Genomic DNA, 24,353 nt, shown 5'->3' with positions numbered 1-24,353 from the left:
ACCCCTGTAGCAAGGCACTCCCTTCCTCTTCTCCTTTACACCATTTTCTCTCTTTTTTCCTATTGCTTTAACATAGTTACTGCAATTGTTCCACTTACTGACCTAGGGGACTGCTGCAGCATTGACGTTTGTCCTCTTGCAATTTGTATGTTGAAATCCTAACCCCAATATGAAGTAGGGTCTTTGGGAGTTAATTAGGTCACTAGGTATGCCCTGGTGAATGGCCCTGGGAATGGGCCTTATAACATGAGGGCTGGCCGGCCTCTTCCCACCCATGGACTGTGGATCCAGGAAATAGGCCTTTGCCAGACACAGAGTCTGCAGTACCCTGACCTTGGACTTACTGGCCTCTGGCACCGTGAGAATGAAATTCTGTTGTTTATACGTTACCCAGCTAGTGGGCACGGCAGTCTGTGCTTCGGCTTCCTCGACTTGTGAGTGGCGACACCATAGGTACCGGATCTGATGCTTCCTCCTAGAAGCCCAGGTCTGACAAAGGGCTTCCTGACTCAGGGCACAGCAGGCCTGAGGCCTCAGTGGTGGCCGTCCTCACCACTTGGGTTTTCTGACATATGAGTGAAAGGGCCCAGGAGGACTCTGCAGCCAAGCAATTTGGATAGAGTGTCAGCTGTCATCACAGGGGCTGCTCCCCATACTGGAGGCAGAAGGCAGGGGCAGCAGGCTGCAGGTCAAGTCAGAAACTTCCAGAAGTGTGCCAGGAAGGAGAACTGGAGATCTTGAAAACAAATTAAAACATGTTCAAGAAAATTTGAGCATGATTAGATGCTAATGGGACTCTAGAAATGAAAAGGCCAACTACACAAGAGAAGATGGCAAAGCGTGGTAGGGAGCAGGCACAGAAAACAGGGAAGGGGGCCACCTGCGAGGTGAAGGCCCCGCCATCAGAATGGGTGGAACACAAGGAGGTTTACAGAGCTGGTGGCAAAAGTTCATTCAGGGAGATCCTATCTGAAGGCCCCCACTGTCTCCATGAAGCGGGATCTGCGATACCCTGGCAGGGTGAATTAACCCATTAAGTTCATCATCTCATTTATGAAACACTTAATAAAACTTAAATTGGACAACAAATACACAACTTATGGTAACTTTGATATAAATGGTCGTGTGTTTAGAGTTCTATTTTGAGAAAATAGCAGGTATATGATTAGTGATAATATTCACATTGAATATCATTAATGTTATTGATAACAAATTATATAGAAAGCTCTAGACTGATTCATAACCTATTTTAATGTACCTGTGTCAGTTTCACTGAAATATTTGCAGGATTGAAAACTTGGGACTTAAGGGGTTGAAGGAGTTGCAGGTCTATGGAGAAGGGAAACTGGGAATGTCACACCTTCACTGTCACTGGCTGAGAAGCCTGGACTGGAGGGATGGCAAGGAAGGCACAGGAAGAAGGAAAGGTGCAGCAGGAAGACTGGGAAACAGGCATGAGGTCGGTATGAGAGGCAGACCCCCAAGAGGTCAGGCGGATGGAGCTCACGAGGTAGTGAAGGAGGGAGGAAACGGGGAGGGAGGGGGCTCCAGAACTTCAGTGGAGCCGGGGCTCAGCTCAGACCCCAGCGGCTGCCTCATCTACCTCCAGATGATGACCACTCAGGTCTTCCATGAGAAGTCTCTGTTTTCCTTCTTCTTTTTCTCCATCTTAGAGAGTCAAATGCAGGGCACATCTGAGTCTCGGGTTCAGGCATCAGGGAAAGAGGACCAAGAGACACAGGCCAAAGAATGGTGTTTCTCTCTTTTATTTAAAAACAGTGCTTCATTACCAGTTGCAAAGGCTGAGGCAGTGCTCCTCCTTCGCTTAGAGTTTATAAAAGCCAGCAACATGATCAATAATTTATACACATGGAGAGTAATACAAAAAAATAAGGAATAAAAGCTAAAGATCTAACTACTCCGACCTTCACAATTCCAGCTACTTGATAATAATAGGAGTAACCCAATGAATACTGTATGGTCTGAAAGCTACTATACAATATGATTCTTAACAAGAAGGGACGGGAATTAGAGACTGTCACAAAGCCCTGGGATGCTTCTCTGGAGTTAGCAGGGAAACAGGACCCTGGGCAAGCAGCTCGGGTGTCCTAGGGAGTGATTTTGGGGGAGGCCAGGAGGGGAAGGAGAGAAGGCTAGGTGTCAATTGTACAAGCATCCCATGGGATGCCCCCATGCCCCAAAGGTACCTGTTCTGCCATGGCGACGGGAGGGGCTGGAGACCTGCACGTTGGGCTGGCCCAGTCCCTGCCATGGGCGTGGGGAGGAGAGGAGAGGTTCTGCAGTGTTTTGAGCCTTGCAAAGATTTGGACTCAAAAGCTCAGCGCCTCAGGGAGGCCAGCCTGCTGGGGACAAGGACACTCCGCTGGCTCTCTCCTCACGTGCAGCCCTAGCTTATGTGCGTCAGCCCCGGGTTGGCTCCAGCTATTCACAAGCAGAATGATAACACAAGGAAAAAAAAAAATCCATGTCCCTTAGGGAAAAAAGAAGATCAATTCATCACTCGAGATTTTATATATATATATATATATATATATATATATATATATATATATATATATANTATATATATAAAACAGCTAAAATGAGCTGCCAAAACAAGACCACACACACAGAACACTGTCAACAGAAAACACCAGAGGACCAGAGGATGACTGCGCTGGGGTCTGGGTGGGTATGGACATGGCTTAAAGCACTTATCAGTCCCCGGAAAAAAACAAACCAAAAACAGTTTTTTGAAGAATTCAAACCTCACATAGCCCCTGGGACTCTGGTGATGGTGACGGGTGGGGGAAGGGAGGGAAAGAGAATCGCTCTTCCCTTTCTGCTTGCCAGGGTGGTGGCGCCCTCCCAACACCGGCATGCATACACCTGCCAGAAACAGAGCCCCAACCCCCATCTGGCAGTCTCCTGACAGGCAAGGTCTGGGTTTTGGCTGAAGAGCGGTTCTCTCGGTTACCAATCCCTGCCAACCAGCACTACCATGGCTGAATTGATCTACCGTTTTCCTGAGTAAACTGTAACTGGCTACAGTTTCGGTAACGAGGATAAGAACTCGGCTCCCACAGCCAAGGCAATACTTCACTCACCCCAGGCTCCTGGCTCCTGGCTGCTGACCCCTCACTGAGAAACGTGGTCACTTGCGGCAGTCTGGTCTGGGAGCCTACCATCAAAACAAAGTGCCAGGGACTCTGCCACACTCAGTCACCCAGAGGGCACATACTGGCTTGGGACACCCAGAGCCTGCTTGGAAAGGGGCCTGTTTCACTCTAGCTCACGGATGGCTTTGCCTGGCTGATCAGTACAGCAAGGGTCAAAGGAAGTGCACGGGAAAGAAGGGAGGGGAGAGGCTTTCGGACAGTAACATTTCCAAAAAAATAGAGTGTCTTATGCAACAGAGAATCAAGTGTCACTGGTGTATACTACAAATGTCAGACATTCTCAAGAGCATGACAAAATAAAAACACACAAGTTTACATCTGATGTTCACCTCGCCCACTATTTTTTTCCTATTTTAAAACAGTGCAAACAGGTAACTTATGCTTTTAAAACACCACAACCCCTTCCCCACCCCCCACCCCCAAAGTCCCTTTCCTCCTAATATCTGGGGGAAAAATCTGCAATTCTGCAAATGTTACTGTGCTAGAGGGCTGTAGGCAGCAGAGAGCCAGGCTGAACTGGGTGACAGGGGAAAGGTCCCAGCAGCTTCCCCTCCCTCCTCCAAGGCCAGTGCTTTCCAGACTCCCTCTGCGGTCTTGTTGTCCCGCCAAAGGGAAGGGGGTTCCTTGTGCCTTTCGTGCATATCCTGGGGGTTGCTTCCATCACCGTGTAAGGAAGTTGACTAGTTACAGGATGATGGCGATGCCCAACTTATCTGCTACATCTCTAGTAAAGCACAACCTAAGCTAAGAGCAGGTCAGCCCCTGAGGAGTCCACGTTTGAGGGAAAGCTGCGCTGGTTGGTGTCTACCGACTAGATCTCCACTAGCTCCCCTTAAACTAAGAGCCAAGCCCCAGTGCCCTTCTTTTTCAAGGAAAGAAAGTATATTGGCTCAATTGAGACTGAGGCAGCTGGAGGATGGTGTGATAGTAGGTTTTGTTAAAACCTGAGAGCCTTAAAGATGATCACGATGGTGGATCCGAGTTTGTGGGAGTTCAACACACACAAGAAATTCTGGAAAAGACCTAGGGCCAGTTCTCTGGGCTGAGAGAAGGACAGTCAGATAAAGGTCACACTAGAGGTCTCCTTAAAAGAGGTGACCTTAAAGAGGTGTAGTGCTTAAAAGCTTCTATGAGTAAGATGCTTAGTGTAGAAAGTCCAGGTTGTAAACTACAGAAAAGCTGAAAAAACTCATTCACATACTGTGATCTGGCCTAACTAAGGTTTTTTGGAATTATCGACCAGCACCCTCAAACAAACTCACAAAATGCCAAACTGCTCTTTTTCTGAATCCACTGAGAACTAGAGTCCAGGAACACACCAGCTCTGCTGCTCTGGGCAACCTGCCTCTGACGAAGCGACTGCAGCTCAGAAGTTGGTGGGAGGGTGACACTGTCGTCTAGATGCTGAGCAGAACCCCAGTTCCCAGTGTTGACCCAGAAAACCAAAGACCCTTCCATGAAAAGCAGAACTCTGTGTAATCTTTCTTAGAAAAGGGAGCTGGAGCAGCAGCGATGGGCTTCGGACAGCATCCGGGAAGTGCGGCAGAACCCACTGGAAAGCCGAGCTTGCCTCGGGGCCTCAGCCAGAACCAGCTGAGCTGAAGTGCACACAGTCCCTCACCTCCAGCGCCTGCCTCTCCTGACGGGGTAGGGGGAGCTGCCTTCTCTACCTGGCCCATCATCCTTATTTCTGTCTGGGAAAAAAGAAGAAACACATTCTTAAACCCATTCCCCTGTTTCCCTGCCCTGCTGTGGATACAACCATTCAGGATGTGGCCTAGTCTCCACAGGGCTAAGTGGCTTGCCAGCTTGCAAGAATGGCCCTTACTGAACAGGACCCCAAGTTTCTTTTTCTTTTGTCAGCAAAAGTTCTCAAAAGGAAAGCAAAAGAAAGAAAAGCCCTCCCTGCCCTCATTCCCTGGAACTGTGAAAGCCCCAGATCCCATCCCCCCTTCCTCTAACTGAAATATTTATATACATATAGCAAAAACTGTCCTAACAGCAACAAACCAAACTTTGGCTTGAGGGGAGGGATCCTATACATGGCCAATGGACCGGGCAGTCTGTCCCTACCCTACATGCTCCCCCAGAATCAGTGACCACACCGAGATCTCCGGTTCCAGGCATAGCCTCTCGGCATAGCCTCTTGAACCTGTCAAGGTTCCAGGGAGAAGAGCTGAGGGGAGAAGATCTGTGTCACACACAACAGGCCAGGGCCCTCCCTGACACGTCACTCTGCTCACAAAGACTGCCTGATGCTGTCACATGTCAGCCATTTTAATTCAAGGACACGAACTGGTTATTAGCCAAGAACACATGTGGAGGCGGGAGTCAGAATACAAGCCAAGACAAACCTGACAAAGCAGAAGCGCCATGTCTCTGAATGACTCCCTTTAGCAGCCATCCCTTGGGTGCAAGGTCACCCTAGTACCATGTGAGCCGGCCAGGGAGCCTAGCAGACGGTGCTATTCCATTTCCTAATGCCTCATTCTGGAAACACCGGAGGATGCTTGTCTATGTCACGCCTAGGGGCTCGGAGAGAGTCACTCCTCCCTGCCTTGGTGGCGTAAGACTGAAGCCAGGCAGCAACAACAGGGACTCCCTCCAGGGCTCTGCAGGAAGACCACGGCCATGTCACCCTCCTTCCATTGTGGGGTCTGAATTTGTGTCCTGTAGTGTTAACTACACCAAATGGACCAGGCTTTCAGCTGGTGTCTTTGGAGGGTAATGAGAAGCTGGGTGAGATGGCCGTGGGAGCTGGTGTCTGTGGATAGAGAGGTGACTCACAGAGGCTGTGGAAGATGAAAATTCCTATGGCTTTGGAGCAAGTACAAAGTGTCTCTGACTGCCCTCCATGTCCTTATCACCAAAACATCCAGGGACAGCCAACCCAGGGGCTTGGTGCCTTACCTTTCCCCAACAAATCTTTGTGTTTTTTTTTTATCCTTTGTTTGTACTGACTTTCTGATGCAAGAAAAAGACAAGGACTTTCAGACCTTCTAACATGCCTTTTCTCTTCTGCACCCTCTTTAATGGCTCTTCATAATGTGTATTTCTCATCCTCAAGCTGTGCCCAGATACCTGGGGAAATCTGGCCACTGGCTATTCATTCTTCTGTCCCTGGGTCCTAAATTCCTGAATCTTGAGGACATGGGAGCAGCATATTAATAAAAGAATAGATGAGCTCAGCTGTGGTTCAATTAAAGGGAAGGAAGCCCAGCAGGAAGTCCTGCCAGGTTACAGGACAGGAAAATGAGCTTTTTCATACTCAAGAGCTTTTTTGTACTCCGGAGTTCATTCTGAGATCAGTTTCCTAATGAGGTGTTTATTATCCACAGTCTGACAGCATGTTTGGAAATACCAATACTATAATTCCAAAAACTATGCCAACTGTCTCAGCCTGTGCATGTAAGATGATTGTAAAAAGGATGGAGAAGACAGGAGGGAAGAGGAGAGGAAAGCGTCTTTTTAATTCTCCTGCTTTGCAAGCACAAATTCCTATCTAGCGGCATGTGGATTCCAGCCACAGCCAATCAGAACTGCCTGCTAAAGACCAGAAATTCAGAAGACCAGAAGAATATATACTGTTGCAGAAAGATCTCTTCTACTTCTGCTTGTCCCCCATTCACTCAGCACCAGATACTTTGGTAATCCTGTCTGCTGATTTCTGATCAGATGCATTTATCAGCTCCTAATGTCTCTCCTTCCTCTTAACTGCCTCTTCCGTGATTGATAGAATAAGCTAAGCACGGACATACAGACATGAAAATGCATTATTTTTTTTTTTTTTTACCACAGTTAAAAAAAAAAAGAAAAAAATGCACAATCTTTGGAACAAAAGAATTAAAGGCAGAAATTTAAAAGAAAAAAATACATATTCAAAGAACATAGTGAGGTATAAAAAAGTATTCTCTCTTTTTTTGTGTTTTTTTTTGTTTGTTTGTTTGTTTTTCCTCTTCATCTTGCTATAGAGTTCCTCTACTAGTAAATATTGCAATAGCCAGGCCTCATGAACTGGGGGGCTGTCCCATTTGCAGGGGTCTCACGTCACTTCAGTAGGGGGCAAATCGGCTGTAGCCACCTCGGTATAAACTCGCCTGCAATAATTAAAGACATAAAAATAATTAAAAGGTTGATGACAGAAGCATTAAAAATGAAGACACATGTCCTGAAAAGGGACCAGGCAAACCACTTCCTTGGTAGCTTCAGAGTAGCTGGCCAGTGCTGCCTGGGCAGCAAGTCAGGAAGACACTTCTGGTTCAAGGTGCTCTAACTAGAACCCAGCCTGATCATGGCTGAGCTGCTGAGCTCCTGGTCTCCGGGAGAGTGTGAGGTCAGTTTACTTCATTATTTACATGAATCAGCAAAGAAAGGAAACATAATCCAGCTTGAATCTAGTTCTGAAAATAGTGTGATTTTTCTGAATCCGAGTCTGTCTACCTCAATGCACCACCACAGTCCTGACTGAAAACAGACTGCAGCGTCTGCCTGCCCCATGGCACCTTCCAGGGCACATGTCCTTCTGACTACCTTCTCTAGCATGCGTGGCAACATCCTGTTTGAGATGTTGTATTCAAACTTAAGTCAATTTTTAACTAATAAAGTCCACTTCCTCTATAATCTATAAATTATAGTTGTCTTCTGGTGTCTGTGGGGGACTAATTCAAGGTCTACCCCTGGATACCAAAATCTGTGCATGCTCCAGTTGCTTATATAAAACAGCTTAGCATTTGCATATACCCCCACACTCCCTCCTTCTACATTACTTACAATAATCAATGCAATATAAATGCTGTGAAAGTCATTGTTATACTATATTATTTAGAGAATAACAGTAATTTTTTTAAAAAGTTCATACACGTTCAGTACAGACACAATTCCCACCCCTCCAATATTATGGTTGACTGTATGGAAATGGAACCCACAGATACCAAAGAGCTAACTGTACAACTATATACCATGAGGTTATTTCTTTCTCTCTCTCTCTCTCTTTTTTTTTGTACTGGGAATTAAATTCAGGGGCACTCAACTACTGAGCCAAATCTCCAGCCCTATTTTGTATTTTACTTAGAGACAGGGTCTCATTGAATTGCTTAGTGCCTCGCCATTGCTGAGGCTGGCTTTGAACTCACGATCCTCCTGTTTTAGCCTCCCGAGCCACTGGGATTACAGGGGCGCACCACCGCGACTGGCCACGAGGCTCTTTCTTTAAACTTTATCAAATGGATTTATCTAATGGCATCTCTCTCTCTTTCTCCTACAGTACTGGGGACTGAACCCAGGGCACTTTTGCCTTTGAGCTACATCCCCAGCCTTTTTTATTTTTTGAGACAGAGCCTTACTACATTGCCCGGGCTGGCCTTGAACTTATGATCCTCCCAAGTAGTTGGGAGGCCTCAGCCTCCCAAGTAGTTGGGATTCCAAGTGTGTGCCACTGTACCTGGCTAGTTTGTTTCTTCCAATGAGAAGTTCCTCAGGAATATATTTTTCCTAGGGTCATTCTTTTAGTATACGAGTTTTTCATCTGGCACTAAATAAAACCTCAGAACCTTCCACCTCTATCTTCATATTGTCATCTCTACCTCAGTTCTAAACACACAGTCCGGAGGACCCCATTTCTTCCTTCCCCAAACTTGTACCAGTAGGAGTTCAGTGTGAGAAATGACAGCTTTTATGCCTTAACTTTTACACTTCACTCTGCCTCCCTGACAGATAACTGTGCCCGTGTCCAAAGGCATTGCCTAGATGCCCACTGGACTGGAGAGTGCTTGGTATCAGCAGTATATCCATGGAATGGCCTGTCTCTGCCAAAGCCAGTGTGTCCCAACTGGTGGCACTGTAGGTGTTCAGGCCAACACAAGATACCGTGAGGGGTCCTGGGTTAGGATGGAGCATTCTAGACAAGCTCTATGGGCCTCTGTACTTCCACGAAACACCATGTTTTGCCAAAACTGTTATTGATAACATATTCTCATAAATTGTTTACTTGGCAATTCCTCGTACTATCTACCAGAAGGCTAAGAATAGCAGAGACATCTTTTGGCATCTGCAACCGAAAAATTATACACATTAAGCTTTTTGGAAAGCTTATTGCAAAAACTGAGAGCTTTAGGTTCCCAAGACTGCCAATGCCTATCAATAAAGCTACACCACCAGTTTGTACTCAACATTAGAACCAACATGAAACATCAATCCATTCCCTTATTCCTCTCAGGGCAGACTGTCACCATCCATTCTTTCCTACAGTTGTTAGAGGCCATGTGGCTGGTCCTGCAGCACACAGATAAAGAGAGTAAATTTCCAGAGACCTAAGTGGCTTTGACACTACTTCCCTAGATCTTTTACAATTTGTGGGTAGATGTTAGAAGGATTAAAACAGTTTATATAAAAAGATAAATGAACTTACCACAGCGCCAACTCCATAGCTAGCGGCAGGGGCAAGGGCATGGTAGGGGTCGGCTGTGTATACCCTGCCGTAACTGGAAGAAAGAAGCACAATCAGAGAGCGGCAGTAAGCCTGCGAGCTAAACAAGTCAAGGGTGTGCTGTGTGAAGACGGGTGAGGTACTTCACTTGGACTGCTTTCAGGAAAACTGGCAGAATGGAAAAAACCTTTCTATTTCTTACCCTTGAACTCAATAACTGAAAAATTCTTAAATTCTTCTCTAAAACGGAAAGAAGGGAGTTGGAAATGAGGAAGAGGGAGACTGTAGTTGCAACTCAAGTAGAAAAAGAACCAGAAGGAGTCAGGGGCTCGTGCTTTGGCACACAGAGGCCATGAAAAGTGGGCTGGCAGGAGGCCCGGGAGACAGCACTGCTCTGGAAAGGTGAAGAGGAAGAGGAGGTGGTGCCGCGGCTGGTGCGGTTCCCTCCGGCTCTGTACTTACCCGTCGCTGTAAGCGGCGGCAGCGGCGGCAGCAGCGGTGGCTGCGGTTGCAGTAGCAGGCTGTGCATATCTGTAGGCTGCATATCCACCCTACAGGAGAGAAGAGAACTGACTTTACAGACACCTCTCCCCGGGGTAGGTCCACACACACCCACCCACACGCAGACACACATGTGTAGACACAGGGCAGACACGAACACAGACACACACATGGGAAGGAAATGTTTCAAACTGCATCAGTCTGCATGTTACTGCATGCTTCTCTTTGTGATAGTACCCAAAATAAGGCATACAGGTAGTGCTCATTAATTTAAAAAGATACAGATGTGACTTTGGATCTGCCTTTCTTCTGTCTTTGTTGGAACTTTCAACAGGGAAAATATTCATGGAATGTTGAGAGAACTCCAACTGACAAGAAATGCAAATTATGGAGTTAAAACAAGCTCATCTCTGTGTCAACTTCAGAGTCTGATGCGCACCTGGACTGGTTCATTACTAGGGACCACAGAACAGAAAGGTCTGACACAAAGCTTGGCTGCATCCGGCCCAGCACATCTGCCAAGAGGCCCAGATGACCAGACAGTGTTTGTTTAGAAGCAAAGAACAGAGTAGATCAGGGTTGGCAAACCTTGCCCTGGGAGCTAATGCAGTTTGTCACCTGTCTTTCAAAGTTCTTGTGACAGAGACTGCATGGCTTAAAAAACCAAAAATAGTTATCTACTACTTGGCCCTTTATAGAAAAAATTGACCAACGACAATCTACATCTCAGACTGGCAAACCAGACCACAAATGGCTGAGGAGCCTTTGGCTGGGTTCCAACAGCTCAGGCACCATTTCCCCAAGGCCCTTAACTGCATTTATTTCCCCTCTCTAAACCAGGCTTAGATTCCTAGCCTCATGCAGGTGCCTCAAGCCTTCCTTCCAATGGCCCAGAGATCCTCTCAATCCTAAGCAGTTTCAGCCCACCAGAGCCTGAGATTTCTCTTCTGTTTATGTGAACCAAGACTTTCACTAGATGGGGAAACACGGGTTCCTTAAGGATGTATTCAAAGACAATCCCCACAAATGGCCCATGAGACAGGCCACAGTGAAAAGTGGCAAGCCCTGTTTTTCTTTACCCTTTGAGAATTCATCTATTTTTTACCTAAACCTAATTCAGTTGCAGATTTTTATTATTGCCCTTTTATTGTCAAAAACAGCTGTTAAATTGGTCCACTTGGACACCACTTCAGTAGTGAATAATAGCACAAACATTTTATTCCTGCAGATTAACAGTATACATTTTTCAGGGACATCTGAAACTTTCTACTTTGTGTTCCTTCAAAGGTTCAGATTTTGATCAATCTACAAAAGAAATTTCACATTAACTTCTGTATGGCTCCTTATGATTAGAGTGAGTGTTTGCTGGCAAGTGTTCCCTTGTTCTTCTTTGCCATCTGATGCAGTCATTTCTACCTTGTTTCATTCTTTCTATCAAATTTTACTTTGGAAATGTCTATGAATTTATGGGCTTCTAAAGCTTTTTGCTTCTGTCTTATATAATTCATGCTTTCTCTAGCTGAAGAAACTGCAAGGTCAGGGAAAATTCACTTTGCTTTTTAAGTTTATGATGTGTGAAGTCACCACCATATATATATTTATATGGTTGAAATCCTAAACTGATTTTCAGTAGTTATGTGTTATTCTTTCTTTATTCTTCCAGTGACTCAGAAAAGTAAATATTTCCTTCTTAATGTCAAAACATTCTATAGATACCCTAAAAATAAGAAAGTTCTAATCAATATTAACAAATACTGACAGTGAAATGGTCCTGGGTGGGGACATGACAGTACCCTATGGGACTATCTGTGACTAAGGGCTCTTTAGAATTCTAGCCAGGTCTCTGAGAATGGGCAGGCAAGGACTGATGTGGACAAAGCTAGACACCCTGGCTGTGACAGATAGCTCACTAAGATTTCTTTACTTCTATTTTGAAGCTTCTAAAGAAGACACAAAGCAGTAAAAGCATTTGCTAAAAAAAGCAGAAGTTAATCATCACAGTTGAAATGTTAACTGAACCCTAAAGGCTCAAATGTCGTAACTAGGGATGGTTCCATTAGTTTAGAATTAGAGCTAGTGCTAAGTCTAAAGCAGGGCTACCTTCAGTAAAACTACTTTTTTTTTTTTTTGAGGGGGGGGGTACCAATGATTAAACTCAGAGGTGCTTAGCCACTGAGCCACATCCCCAGCCCTTTTTAATATTTTATTTTGAGAAAGGGTCTTACTAAGTTGCTGAGGCTGGCTTTGAACTTGCAATCCTCCTGAGCCATTGGGATTATAGGTATGCACCACCATGCCCAGCAGTAAAACTTTTTTTGTAATCAAGGTCAATTTATCAATATGTGATTTGTCTATTTAGTATTTCTTCAAACACCAAAATAATCTTTAAAAAATAAAAGCAGTCAAGGCCAGATTCATGCATGAAAGCATTTTTAAAAAGGGGCATACTCCTAGAGCAAAAATAAGGGATACTTATTAAAAAATTCTGAGTGCACATGTGAGGAACTGGGTTTGATCCTCAGCGCCACATAAAGATAAATAAATAAAATAAAAAGGTACTATGTCCATCTACAACTGAAAAAATTTTCAAAAAGAAAGAAAAGAAAAGAAAAAGAAAAAGAGAATTCTGAGGCTCATATGTTTTAGGCCTGACTCCCAGGAAGCAATACTGGAGTGGAAATAATACAGTTATATTCTCTTGATTTTACTAATTCTGGGAAAGAGAGGTTCTAAGGGAGGCTACTGACAGGACAGGTTCCCCTCACATTTTTTCTGGTGTGCAAGAAGCCAGAGACCGTTAGGAGTAATGTCACTGCTAACGAAAACAATTCAGAACAGATCAGACTATGGGAATGAATCTTCCTTTGGATCTAGAAGGAAATGGACAGACTGTATCCGCAGTAGTTTCCTTCTTTTGTAAGTGAAACTCTGACTTTGGAGTCTAAATTTCATGAGACTCTCTGTGATTCAAGTTCAGAAAAATAGGACAACAGAAGGCTTGTGAGGAGCATTAGCACTAGGAGAAACTCTGTCCATAGTTTTTTTAAAAAGCATATCATCTGGGCTGTGGCTGTGGCTGTGGCTCAGGAGTAGCGCACTTGCCTGGCATGTGTGAGGCACTGGTTCAATTCTCAGTACCACATATAAATAAATAAAGATCTATCAACAACTTAAATAAATAGATAGATAGATAGATAGAAAAAGCACATCATCCTTCATCACGACCACTCTCCTAGAGCCTGTGTGATTACAGCAGGAAGGAGCAGTCCTGCAAAGGAGGGACAAGTCCCAGCCACCACACTAACAAGGTAACTCACCAGTGACTATTCCCAAATAAGAAAAATTGTGTATCATGGACTTATTCCTCTTAAATACATATTCTTGCTCCAGAGTATGTCTGTTGCTGCTTAAATTGGTCATTCAACAAAATATTTCCCCCAAAATGTAGGGCAAAATCCAGACCTATGTATTTGTAGTCTGGAATTCAGAGTGCATAAAGATTCAGGACGAGAAGCTGTTTTTCAAATTTCCGTTCTGCCAGCAGATCTGAAGGCTTTATGGAACATGAGAACAAAGTGCAGTTTGAAACACCAAGGTTTTCATTACTATTTCTTAAATTTTTCAAAAAGAACAAGGTGGGAAGGGGGTAGGAGAGAGAGGGTTCAGGCGTGGGGAGGGGATATGGCGCCACATTTATTAATCACATTAAAACTAAGCATGCCAACATCTGGAGCTAAAACAACCAGCAAAATCACCACGTTCAGACTGTGTTGGCTAACTCTATCTATCCCAGCATTCTCTTGGGACAGCGGTTTGCCCTAGGCTCTACCACAAGCTCGGTGAAGTACACAGCCTCAATTACTAGAGCGTGCAGCCACAACGACCTGGTATTACGGAAACAGTCAGTCACCACTGAGTTAACATTCCATACCCTAACGACTGCCCCCCAGCCCAAAGGAAGAGTAAACCTTGCCCACCCTAGCCCTAGCCCACACCACAATGTTAATAATTATAACAAGCAGTAACCCATCTGTTATATCAGAGAAGGGAACAGAGACTCCACTGAGAGATTTAGAGTGAGATGTTAACATTTCTTCAGCTGACTGCACAAACAAACAAACAAAAAAAGAGGAGAAATAATTCATTTGGAGATATGAAGTCATGAATAGCTGATGTGTATTGCTTTTAACCATGCACTGATGCAAAACTGAAGCAACCATTAATAATAAAAATTAAAAAGGACATAATGTATTTACACACAATCAGACCTGTTGGATCTGAAGCAGTTTGCAGATTCTATCTGTGTGTGATTTGAAATAAAACAAAAAATGGGGATTAGCATGGCCACAGCACACCCTGATGTAGGAGGGCACACACAGACAGCTTTTTGGAACTCTGAGATTGTATAAATTTGGCATGGTTAAGCCCAATTCAAATACACTCTTGCCCCTTGAAAAATAATGACTTTCTTTCCCCTTTGCAATTCATTTTGGATGACTCCTGATGTTCCCAATGCTACCTCACTCCCCTTCCAACCTGCCTGACCCTGACAGCATAGTTCAGCCTGGACCCACACACTTGCTTGCATGTTTGTCCTCTATGAACAGACACCTAGTCTGACCCAGTGTTCTCCTAGAATCATCCCTGTACTGAAGAATCTTATTTTTTTTTAACATATTCATAACATATCTTTGTGCCTTCAACTTCTGGCATTTTCAAAGGAAAATGCTGTTGCCTTTAAGATTCTTTTCTGTAATGCCTTCTGAAGCTGTTTAAGCAAAGCCTCAGATTTCCACAGTTCCATGTCACTTCCTCAGGTTTTCTTTTCTACTCTGAATTAGTTTTATCATCTAATTAACCTGACAATGCTGCCACACTGACTGCATGGTTCTTCTGCACAGTTCTGCAGCTGTGTTTTAAACCAGAACAAACCAAATGAGTTCTAAATGTCACCCCTCCTAGACCTGACATCTGTCTGTATACCTTAGTTTCATCTCATGCTGATAAACTTTTGCCTTGTCTTAATTTTAACCCTGCCTTTCATTTTATTACATTTTTGTTTTAGGTTTACATTAAAACAGGACTTTGGTGAGCATGTGATGTCAAGACACCTTCTTTCTACCTGAAAGACAATGATATTATGTGACACTGAGGAGAGTGTGTATTTCAAGACCAGCAGACAAAACGAAAGCTTGTTACCTCCACATACTATCTAGATCAACATAGCAAGGGGTGTGCGTGTGGTGTGGTGGTGGGGACAACAGGTGTAATACTACAAATCACTCCAGCAGAGCAGAGTTCTACTGCAATTGGTGGGAGTTTAATTCTGGGTCTCTGGTAATCATTTCAATTGCCTTAGATGATTCTAACTCCCTCTGTTACCTCACCACCTCCCCTTCCCCTCAGAGAATCACTGCTCTAAGGAACACCCCGAGTTTTTAACGTGGCATCTTTGAGTACATGTGAGTAACAAAGACCAGAAAACACAAACTTATAATAATGGTAACATGGTTACTATTCTTAAGACATCTATCTACTTTGAAAAGTAGATTTAAATTTTATCTTATTATTATTTAAAATTGTGGTTAAAGGGAGAAACTGTGATGATCAACTCAACATCTTCAACTTATAACTTCTATGTTAGATGAGAGATGATTTTTACTGATTGTAAAAAAAAACCCTTTCAAATAGTTTTGCTATTCCACGTCTCTCCACATTAGTTCATTTCCAAAATCTCACTGGGCAGCCACATGAATAAAGTAACGGTATTAAGAGCCACTGACTGTACTCCTTCTCCTAGCCCTCGGCTATCAACAGACCTCAGAAGGAGCGTAATTACCCAAATGAACTCGCTCTTCTTCTCCAGGAAAGGACAAGCTACAGGCAAAAGGCAAAGCTTGGCTTTGAGTCCAATCTGTGTAGACTTTTATGTAGTAGCACATGCCGATTACTAGGGTTTCATAACAGGGCCCAACTTGGGATTCAAGTAAGTCCAATTTGGACAAGGTTCTACTTCCTCCCTTTACACATTTCTTTCACAGTCATAAGAAAATGTCCCCAGCTGCTAAGATCTCTAACAAAAAAAGATCAGCTTAAATATCACGGGCAAATGTGATTGACAAACTAAAAAAGGCAGCAGTGATGGGACAGTGCATACAACACACCTGGTGCAAATATGTGGCAATGGGACAGGAGCAGTTAATTTTGGAGGAAGTGCCATTGTGTGTAGATATGACTGTGTGCTCTGCTGAGGTAGCAGGGCTTAGATCACACGCTCACAAGTCTTGATTGTCCAAAAAAGCCTCTGTTCCCATCTCTAACGTGGAGCTGGAATGGTTAGTATAATTCAATTTTTTCACTGCAATCCACAATCTGATTGATTGGCAGGTCACACTGGCACTCCTACCTGAGGTATTTTAGCGCTAATGATTGGTTCCTGTAAGACTATTCTATAACAGAACACAGGAAGAGCAGTTCAAAAAACACAGCTGTGGAAGGAAAACAATCATACAAAAAGCCCACTGTGGGGCCCACCAGCCTTTTCTTTCCTTTGGATGCAAGCATGCTTTTCACAGGATGAGAATTAGAAGCAGTTTGTTATCCCACTTAAAAGGTGAATTAGGGTGAACTATGCCTTTTCTGCTCAGTAAAGAAGAGCGGGGAGGAGTGGACACAATCTGTCTGCCTCTCCCCAGCCCTATCCCGGCAGGTTTCTTTAAAAACTGTGGACACAATTAGTTGATCAGTTCTCTGGAGAGCAGTGTGCCATAAAAGAAACAGGAAGGAAAAAATGGCCACAGGGATCACTAAGAGTGGAAAGGAAAGGGACTTAAAAAACCCCTCAGAATTAATACCATGTAAGCAAATCAGCACCTAAACTCTTCTTTCTTTTGTCTTCTAGGCTCAGTGCACTTTTTAACACAGAGAAACCCTTCCTCCTTTCTATACTATGTGATTTTCTGAGGAAACAAAACTAAATGTGTACTGACAAATTTCCACAGACAAGAAAATGTAAAGACAGAGCAGAACTCAAGGCATAACAATCATTTCTGTCTGTCTTTAAGAAGCACCCTTTGCCACCTTGCATGAAATCAGCACCACCCACTTCCACAGTTGCAGTTGCCACGGGCCTGACTTCACAGCTGCCTATGACATGCTCTTCTTTCTTGCTAGAGCTTGGATGCCGTCTTAGCACTAGTGACTGACTTTTTTTCCTCCAAGCAAATCTGCTTTAAGATAGGAACAAAGGAGTAATAATTCAATTTTGCTAAGTACTTTAATTAATAAGGGACCACTAGCAAAAAGAAAAAAAATTCTGACCAGATCACTGAATTATTTGTTTAGCTTCATAAGGTAATCTGGTTAAGTAGATTAGGGGGGAAAAATCAACTATTTTCTTGACAAGTATAGAATAGTCTCTCTCAATGAAATTCTATATTCTAAACTAAGGAAATGAGAGAACTGTAAACATATATTCAACTGGTGACTTAACAAGGTGAAAGTAGGCAATTCTTACCAAGTCAAAAGAAGGCTGTACTTTAATAAGGAAGACATTAGGGAGGAAACATGGATTTAAGAAATAACTGAAATGGAAAGGCTTGTTCTACTAGACCAGACCTCAAGAAAACAACATAAAGTTTTGCGAGAATATGGATACTAATGCACATGGGAGAATGTATACATGTTAACATCAGGAGTAAACATGTAATTTGGCCAGATTTCCCCAATTCTCTAGTTTAACTGTGAACATGGGGAAAAAAGATATCTTTCACTACTTCTTATAAATGTTCTGAGGAAAGAAGTAGGTTTTGATTAAAGTACAAAGAGTGGTAATGAAATCTGAATTAGTTGGGTTTTATGCTCAGCTTTATGAATAAATTATGTCATTCTGGGCAAGTTACAAACTAAGAAATGTATCTACGAACTTAGGGGTTTGAACTAAGTCATGGCTAAGTCTCTTAAGCAGCTGCTCCACCAAGGGGCACCAGAGAGGGGTGGCCTCATCCCACCTCTACTGCTTGCGGTACAGCCAGTCTCCCAGTGCACTGGTACAGGCATTAGCTTCTTCAGATCACCAGAGAATCTCTGGCAGACTGCAGAAATAGTTCACTAGAAAAAGGTCAGCTTGTAGGTTTGGGAAGTGAGGGTGAAAGAATGTTCTAGACTATTTTAACATTTCATGCTGGCAAGTTTTTCCCTACACAACTGTTTCTTAATGACTTAGAAACTCAAAAACTTTCACTCTGTCGGCTAGGTCACTTTGTCCATCTCTTAAATAGTATGTGACAAACCAATCATGGAACTTTAGCTATAGTTAGACAGCTTAAATGATGGATTAAGTGTTCTGTGGCTAGAAGAATCAACAAATCTATGAAGTGGTCTCAGGAGAGTCTAGGTTGTTAATTATGCCACTATTTCCCTCTTCTGGATCTTAAGAAAAGACACCTTGTGGTTGTGGCCCTTTGGCACAAGAAAGGTCAAGCACTGACCACCTGGGCCCCTCTCCCTGCACACTCTTCACTGGCATCAGTCTTAGGTCACTCTCACCAGTGCGTGTTCTCTCAAAGTTGTAAATCAGAAAGCACACAGTCCGGAAAGTTTATTGCCATCTATTTAAAAAAAAAAAAATCAAAGCTCTAATGATCTAAAGAGAGATGTGAAATGAGGAGAAAAGCAGAAAAGGTAAACAGGCTAAGCTAGTCCTATTATTTATGTATGCAAATGATACGGCAGTAATAAGACTTTAAACCTGCTGATCATCTCAACAATAAATCAGAGATATACAGAACATCGTGGGTTTAGGGAAGGGAAAAGAATATGTCCAGTAGACTGACCCTGGCAATGATCAGGGAACCCAAAGGCTCAGGTTTTGCACCCAGGGGCAAGCGCAGTGGCAGAGAAGCATGCTTGCATTCTTAAATATATAAATATATATATATATATATCTCCACAAGGAAAAAGGAACTAAAAATTAAACAAATTATATTTAAAAAAAAAAAAAACAAAAAAACAAACCAAACCAAACCAAAGAAACAGAAAAAAAAAGGCTGGCTTGTCAGGGGATGGGGTCGAGAAGGCCCCAGTGTGTGTACTTACATAGAGGTCAGCACCGTAAAATCCGTCCTGGTAAACCACACTGCAGAAAATCCACACAAAAACAAAAACAAAAAAACAAAAGAACAGAAACACATTCCGGTTATTGAGGACGGCAGCATGCACATGCGCTCTACACAGGCAGGTGATGTATGAATACGTAAACTGGGCTTGGGCCATGGCAAATCAGTGAGAAAAACAGAAAGTGCACACGCTCATCATACAGCTCCAGGAAGCGAGGGGAGACAAAGGCATGCCAGTTGGAATGAGCTACTGGTTGCGGGATACCAGTAAGCAGCACTCTCAGGACAGCTTGCTGTAGCTATTCAAATTCCCTGGATTGGAACCATCAATCTTTTGTACCTGCAGTATTTTTTAAAATAAGTTTGCCCCAGGAGAAAGTTTTTCTTTAAAGGGCTTACAAAGGGGGATAGGAATGAAGAGGGGTTTAACATGAAAAAAAGTGAACCCAAAGAATTCCATCAGGGAATGTTTCAAAATTATGTTTAGTATTTTGTTTTCAGTTCTGTAGTAAAATATAATTTTTTTCTGCTATCCATACATCACCTGCTTTTTACCCTGCACATTAGACATGCGATAAGATTTGGCTGATCACACAAGCATGCAAAGTATTATTATTCAGCATTTTTAAGAACCAATGCAACACCTCAGAAAAACAAGTCAATCAATTCTGACCAAAGTAAACAGAGAAATGTAATTAAAAAAAAAAAGAAAAAAGAAAAAAACAACCAAAAATACCCACAATGCATTGCTTTCACAAGCAGAGATAATGAGCTAAAGGTTAAGGTGATTGGTCCAAGGTCCAAGAATTGAAAGGTGCAGTGGGGATCCCAGATAGTAACAATATAATCCAGAGTGGGAAGGAGTAACTGGAAGATTTTAAGGGTTTCTTTTTGACCATAAAAATATGCATGGAGTTCTGAAAAATATAATTGATAACTGAAGTTCTGGGCATGACCAAGGATCATCCTGTCTTATTTAAAAGAATAAAACTGAGATGGTGGCTAGTTAGGAATAGAAGGGGCTATTTTCCTGTTTAGATAATGAATTTGTATCAAACAAATTTCATTTTTTCTTAAAAAAACAAAAGACCCTGGAGAAACACTACATTATTATTCTGAATTGTAGATTTCCATTCTTTTAAGGTTTTTTTGCATATACAGATATTCCCCAAAAACATTATTTTGGGACCAAAAGGCATGAAACAGCAGTAGAGATAAAAGATATTTTTCTTCATATTTGTTAGATCAAGATTTGGCTGTTTAAATTAGACGATCTGTTTTTTTTTTTTTTTAGGGGGGAGGGGGATACCAGGATTGAATCCAGGAGCATTCTTGGGCACATTCCCAGCCCTATTTTGTATTTTATTTGAGACAGGGTCTCATTGAGTTGCTTAGCATTTCACTTTTGCTGAGGCTGGCTTTGAACTCATGATCCTCCTGTCTTGGCCTCCTGAGTGCTGGGATTACATGTATGTGTCACCGCTCCGGGAGAAATGGGAATTTTTACTACTATTTTCTGCTGCAATAAACAAGCTGGCAAGTAGGGGCATGAAATCATATTCTTAATTTAAAGATGAAGTGACCTATTTCTTGTAGGTGGCTGAAAAGTGTCTTGACTTTCATTTCCAATGACCTTTTGTTGCCTTTACAAGGCACTGTGGTCACTCTGTGGTGTCCCAGATACATTATGCCTTTGTACTATATAAAAGGCAAACCACACTCTTCTCTGATGGTCATTTACCCAAGTCCTTTCTGTTTTCATAGTCTTCAGCTGCAGTTAAGGCTCATATTAGAGAGTCATCTGCCTCTCCATTACATTTTAGTAAGAAAGACTTGTCTCTTAATGAAAGCTGATAAAATGGAATGCACTGAAGTCAAGTGCTGACTAGTTAACCTTCAGCAATTTCAGGAAGGGGATATAGGCAAAGATTAAAAACATTCCTTCTAGAGGAGAGTATTGACAATAAAAACAAAATGTATTTTGCCCTGCATCAAATGCCTTAATGGGAATATTCACCTAAATTCTGGAAGGATTCCAATATTCCCTGTATCAAATGCCACAAGGAGGCGAGAACACAATGATTAATGATGGAGTTAGTTTTCTAAGCTGAAAAGCAATTCTAGGCCATTCCCCATAAAATACTGGACTTATTCCTTGCCATCTTCCATGTAAACAGGTGGTTTAGTTAATAAAAAAGAAAACATGGGAAATTAGTGTTCAATGTAATGCACAGAAATTGAGGTGATTAGACATAAAAGATAAAAATACCTTTGATCAAATATATACCTGAAATAAACTTGGTAGAGAATGGGCTCTCAAGTTTGGTCAATATACTGAAATGACCTACATTGAACAGTAATGAATTCCAACCACTTAATAAAGGAACTCAGGAAGGTTACAAAATAAGAAAATCCCATGTTTCTCTGAGTAGTCTCTCTTTGCAAACATGACAATAAACATTTTTGAATTGAAATGGAAGGCACTTCATGGACAAATTTTCCTAGTGTGCAAAACGTTCAAAAAAACTTATTTTATTTTCATTTGCATGTTTCTTGATGAAACAATACTGTATCATTATTCACTTCTTTAAAAGAGATGTCAGAGGTTGAAGGTCAAAGGTCAAGTTGCGAGAAAAAAGGATAAAATTAAAAGTCATGGCAGAAGATGGAGATGATGGAATGCATGGGATTTAAACATCTATAGGTTGCAAACAAAAGTTAATTTCTGTAGCAGTTCCCTTCCAGTGTTTTTTGGAGCCTGCCCACTTCAACATGCATACTTGCCTGGTCTAATAAAAGTGCTTTAATTCTGTGGCATGGAGGACTCCTAATGGTATGTCCATTTGGTCTATGAATGAATGAATGTTAAATTAGTACACCTCCCGGTGAAGCCAATTTTGCTATCAGAAAGGACATACAAAGGAGGCTCTTTCCCTTTACATTTTAACTAAGTAGTGGCTAACTGGCTTCTCTGCCACTAGTTATTTCTCCATAAGAATACAGAAAAAAACCTGTCACAGGCAGAGAAAAGATGAAGAAGAGAAATGTCACATCTTTGAAGAGAGAAAGTCCTTGGTACAACTAACTTATAAAAAGTCCACTCTTTATATAAAAATATACATTTTAGGCTGACACAGAGAAACAACTAAAAACAAACCTACCATCTTCACTCCTTCTCCCCATTCAATAGCAAAGGATTTATTTGTTGCTATGGAATCATTCCACTGCATGAGGCACCCTCCATGCAAAACCAAAGGGTGAAGGGTGCTCAGCTGCAGCAGCTGTTTTACATCCTTCAGAAGCCAACTGCAGTTCAATCCTCCTACTTCTCCCTTCCTCCCTTGATTCAATTGGACTTGGTTCATCTTTGAATTAACCTCTTTTAATCCATTTCCTACAAAGAAAGCAAATCCATTGTGGGTAACTAGCTCTGCTGCTCACCACCCAGGCAGTGAAATCACGGGGAGGCACATGTGCCAGCCTCTGCCCCAACAGGGTGGTGTACCCAGCAGAGGTGGTCTGGACTACGACCCCCAGCTCCTCTCTTGTTCTCTGCAGTAGTGTTAATCCACACTCGTGCGCTGCTGTGTGAGCTCCATGCCAACACACTGCTAGTAAACAGACGGTTCTGGCTACTGTCTTAAGCTCTTACCATGAAGGCTTAAGGTGGCCCAAATAAGATTTATATAACAAATTGACATTTTGTTACATTCTGATGATGGTACATTTTGGTTTCCATCTAATCCATTAATTTGAAAATATTCAGACTAAGTGGCACGGTAATGTCCCAGAAGTTATGAGAGGGCCATGGTATTCCTTATTTGTCCAACTGCTTATTTCAGAAACACACTGACTTTGGAATCTAATGCTTACCCTGGATAGGCGGGGATGGCTGTTGGAGGTACCGCTCGGACTGCACCATATACTGTCCGCCCTCTGCCCCTCAGATGGGCTCCTCTGAAAGCGGCTGCCGTGGTGGCTGCAGTTGGGTAAGGGAAGCCAGGAACTAAAGGGAGACCCAAAATATGACAGAAATTTCAACTTGCATTCAACAGTAGGTATATAGTCACAATGTGCTGTAAACCAGTTATAGAAAAGCTGACAAGATAGGTAGCACATCCTTCCTGAAAAGATGGCACACAGATTATTCCACCCATCTCCCACCCGGGATCTCTGAGCAGGAAAGAAATGACAACATGTATAAGTGAATGATTTCATGCCTTACTCTTCCCAGCCCTTGAGTGATTTACTCTGCTCCTTCCCAATTCTGCCATTATACCATGAGCTGGTGAGATATGGGCCAAGGAGCTCTGAGAACTACTGCCCTAATACGAGATAAGACTTCTAACTTCTGTGGGCAGTGCAAATCAGACTGATAGAAATTCTTTAGTTGGCCAGTTATTAATCTTGTTTCCAAATGTTACTATGTGGATATAATAATGATTTCTCAAAAGAATGTTATTTTTGTATTTTTACATGTTGTCAGCCTCCAATGCACACAGTAGACTTTAGACATTTCCTTCGTCAGTTTCATCCCTTTATCTAACATGTTGTAATCCAGCAATGAAGGTGAGAGGGAAACCACTCCTCCCCCATTGCCCTGTATCCTCTCAAGAGGTGGATGTTCACACAGGCCTATTTTAAACTGCACAGATATGTGGCTTCCGCATCCACTGAATCCTGTTTAATTATACCTCTGCTAGAGGACAGGCTTGGGTAGAAGGGGTTCTAGGGACTTCAAGAGAGCTGGAATGTCAGTGATGCTGGAGGTGCTCTGAAGTGACCCTCCACTGGAGAGCAGGGCAGACTATTGGAGGCACGGAGAACAACCTCCACACCACACATGGCTTTTGTTTTCTTTGTCATCAAGTAGAGACTAGAATATTCTTCACATGCCTTTACCCCCTCTACCTTATTCAGCTGTTTTTGTTTTGTGGAAATCTTAATATGTGGTCAGGAAGATTCCAGCATACGTTGAACAGAACAGGGCATTGTGATTGTACTTATTACCCCTCTTGAGAACGCTTCTCTTTCAGTTGTGTATTACAGTAGGATAAACAAAACAAAATAAACAAACCAAACAAGCACATCACTGTTCAGTCACAACAGTTACAATCATGCCAGGCCAACATA

General features: G+C 42.7%; 1 protein-coding gene across 32 annotated transcripts in view; it reads right to left on the bottom strand.

Moving 5' to 3' along the window:
* Positions 1 to 1,750: 1,750 nt before the first annotated feature.
* Positions 1,751 to 24,353, bottom strand: part of Rbfox2 (RNA binding fox-1 homolog 2) — a 202,069-nt gene continuing 179,466 nt past the window's right edge. For 10 of the 32 annotated variants that reach the window (XM_048802137.1, XM_048802268.1, XM_048802129.1 and 7 more), the window contains 6 exons: positions 23,094 to 23,238; positions 16,511 to 16,553; positions 14,373 to 14,404; positions 10,066 to 10,154; positions 9,586 to 9,658; positions 1,751 to 7,276 (listed from right to left, as the gene is read on the bottom strand). In XM_048802137.1, coding sequence (XP_048658094.1) covers positions 7,222 to 7,276; positions 9,586 to 9,658; positions 10,066 to 10,154; positions 14,373 to 14,404; positions 16,511 to 16,553; positions 23,094 to 23,238 — 437 coding nt within the window. In that variant the 3' untranslated portion in view covers positions 1,751 to 7,221. Of the gene's footprint in view, positions 7,277 to 9,579; positions 9,659 to 10,065; positions 10,155 to 14,372; positions 14,405 to 16,510; positions 16,554 to 19,200; positions 19,241 to 22,004; positions 22,069 to 23,093; positions 23,239 to 24,353 lie in introns of those variants that run through there. The other 22 variants (XM_048802223.1, XM_048802212.1, XM_048802257.1 and 19 more) reach the window with 14 other exon arrangements.

Source organism: Marmota marmota, unplaced genomic scaffold (assembly GCF_001458135.2).
Source record: "Marmota marmota marmota unplaced genomic scaffold, marMar, whole genome shotgun sequence".
Taxonomy (NCBI): Eukaryota; Metazoa; Chordata; class Mammalia; order Rodentia; family Sciuridae; genus Marmota; species Marmota marmota.
Note: the sequence above shows the minus strand (reverse complement) of the source record. Positions and strands in the feature narration are given on the sequence as shown.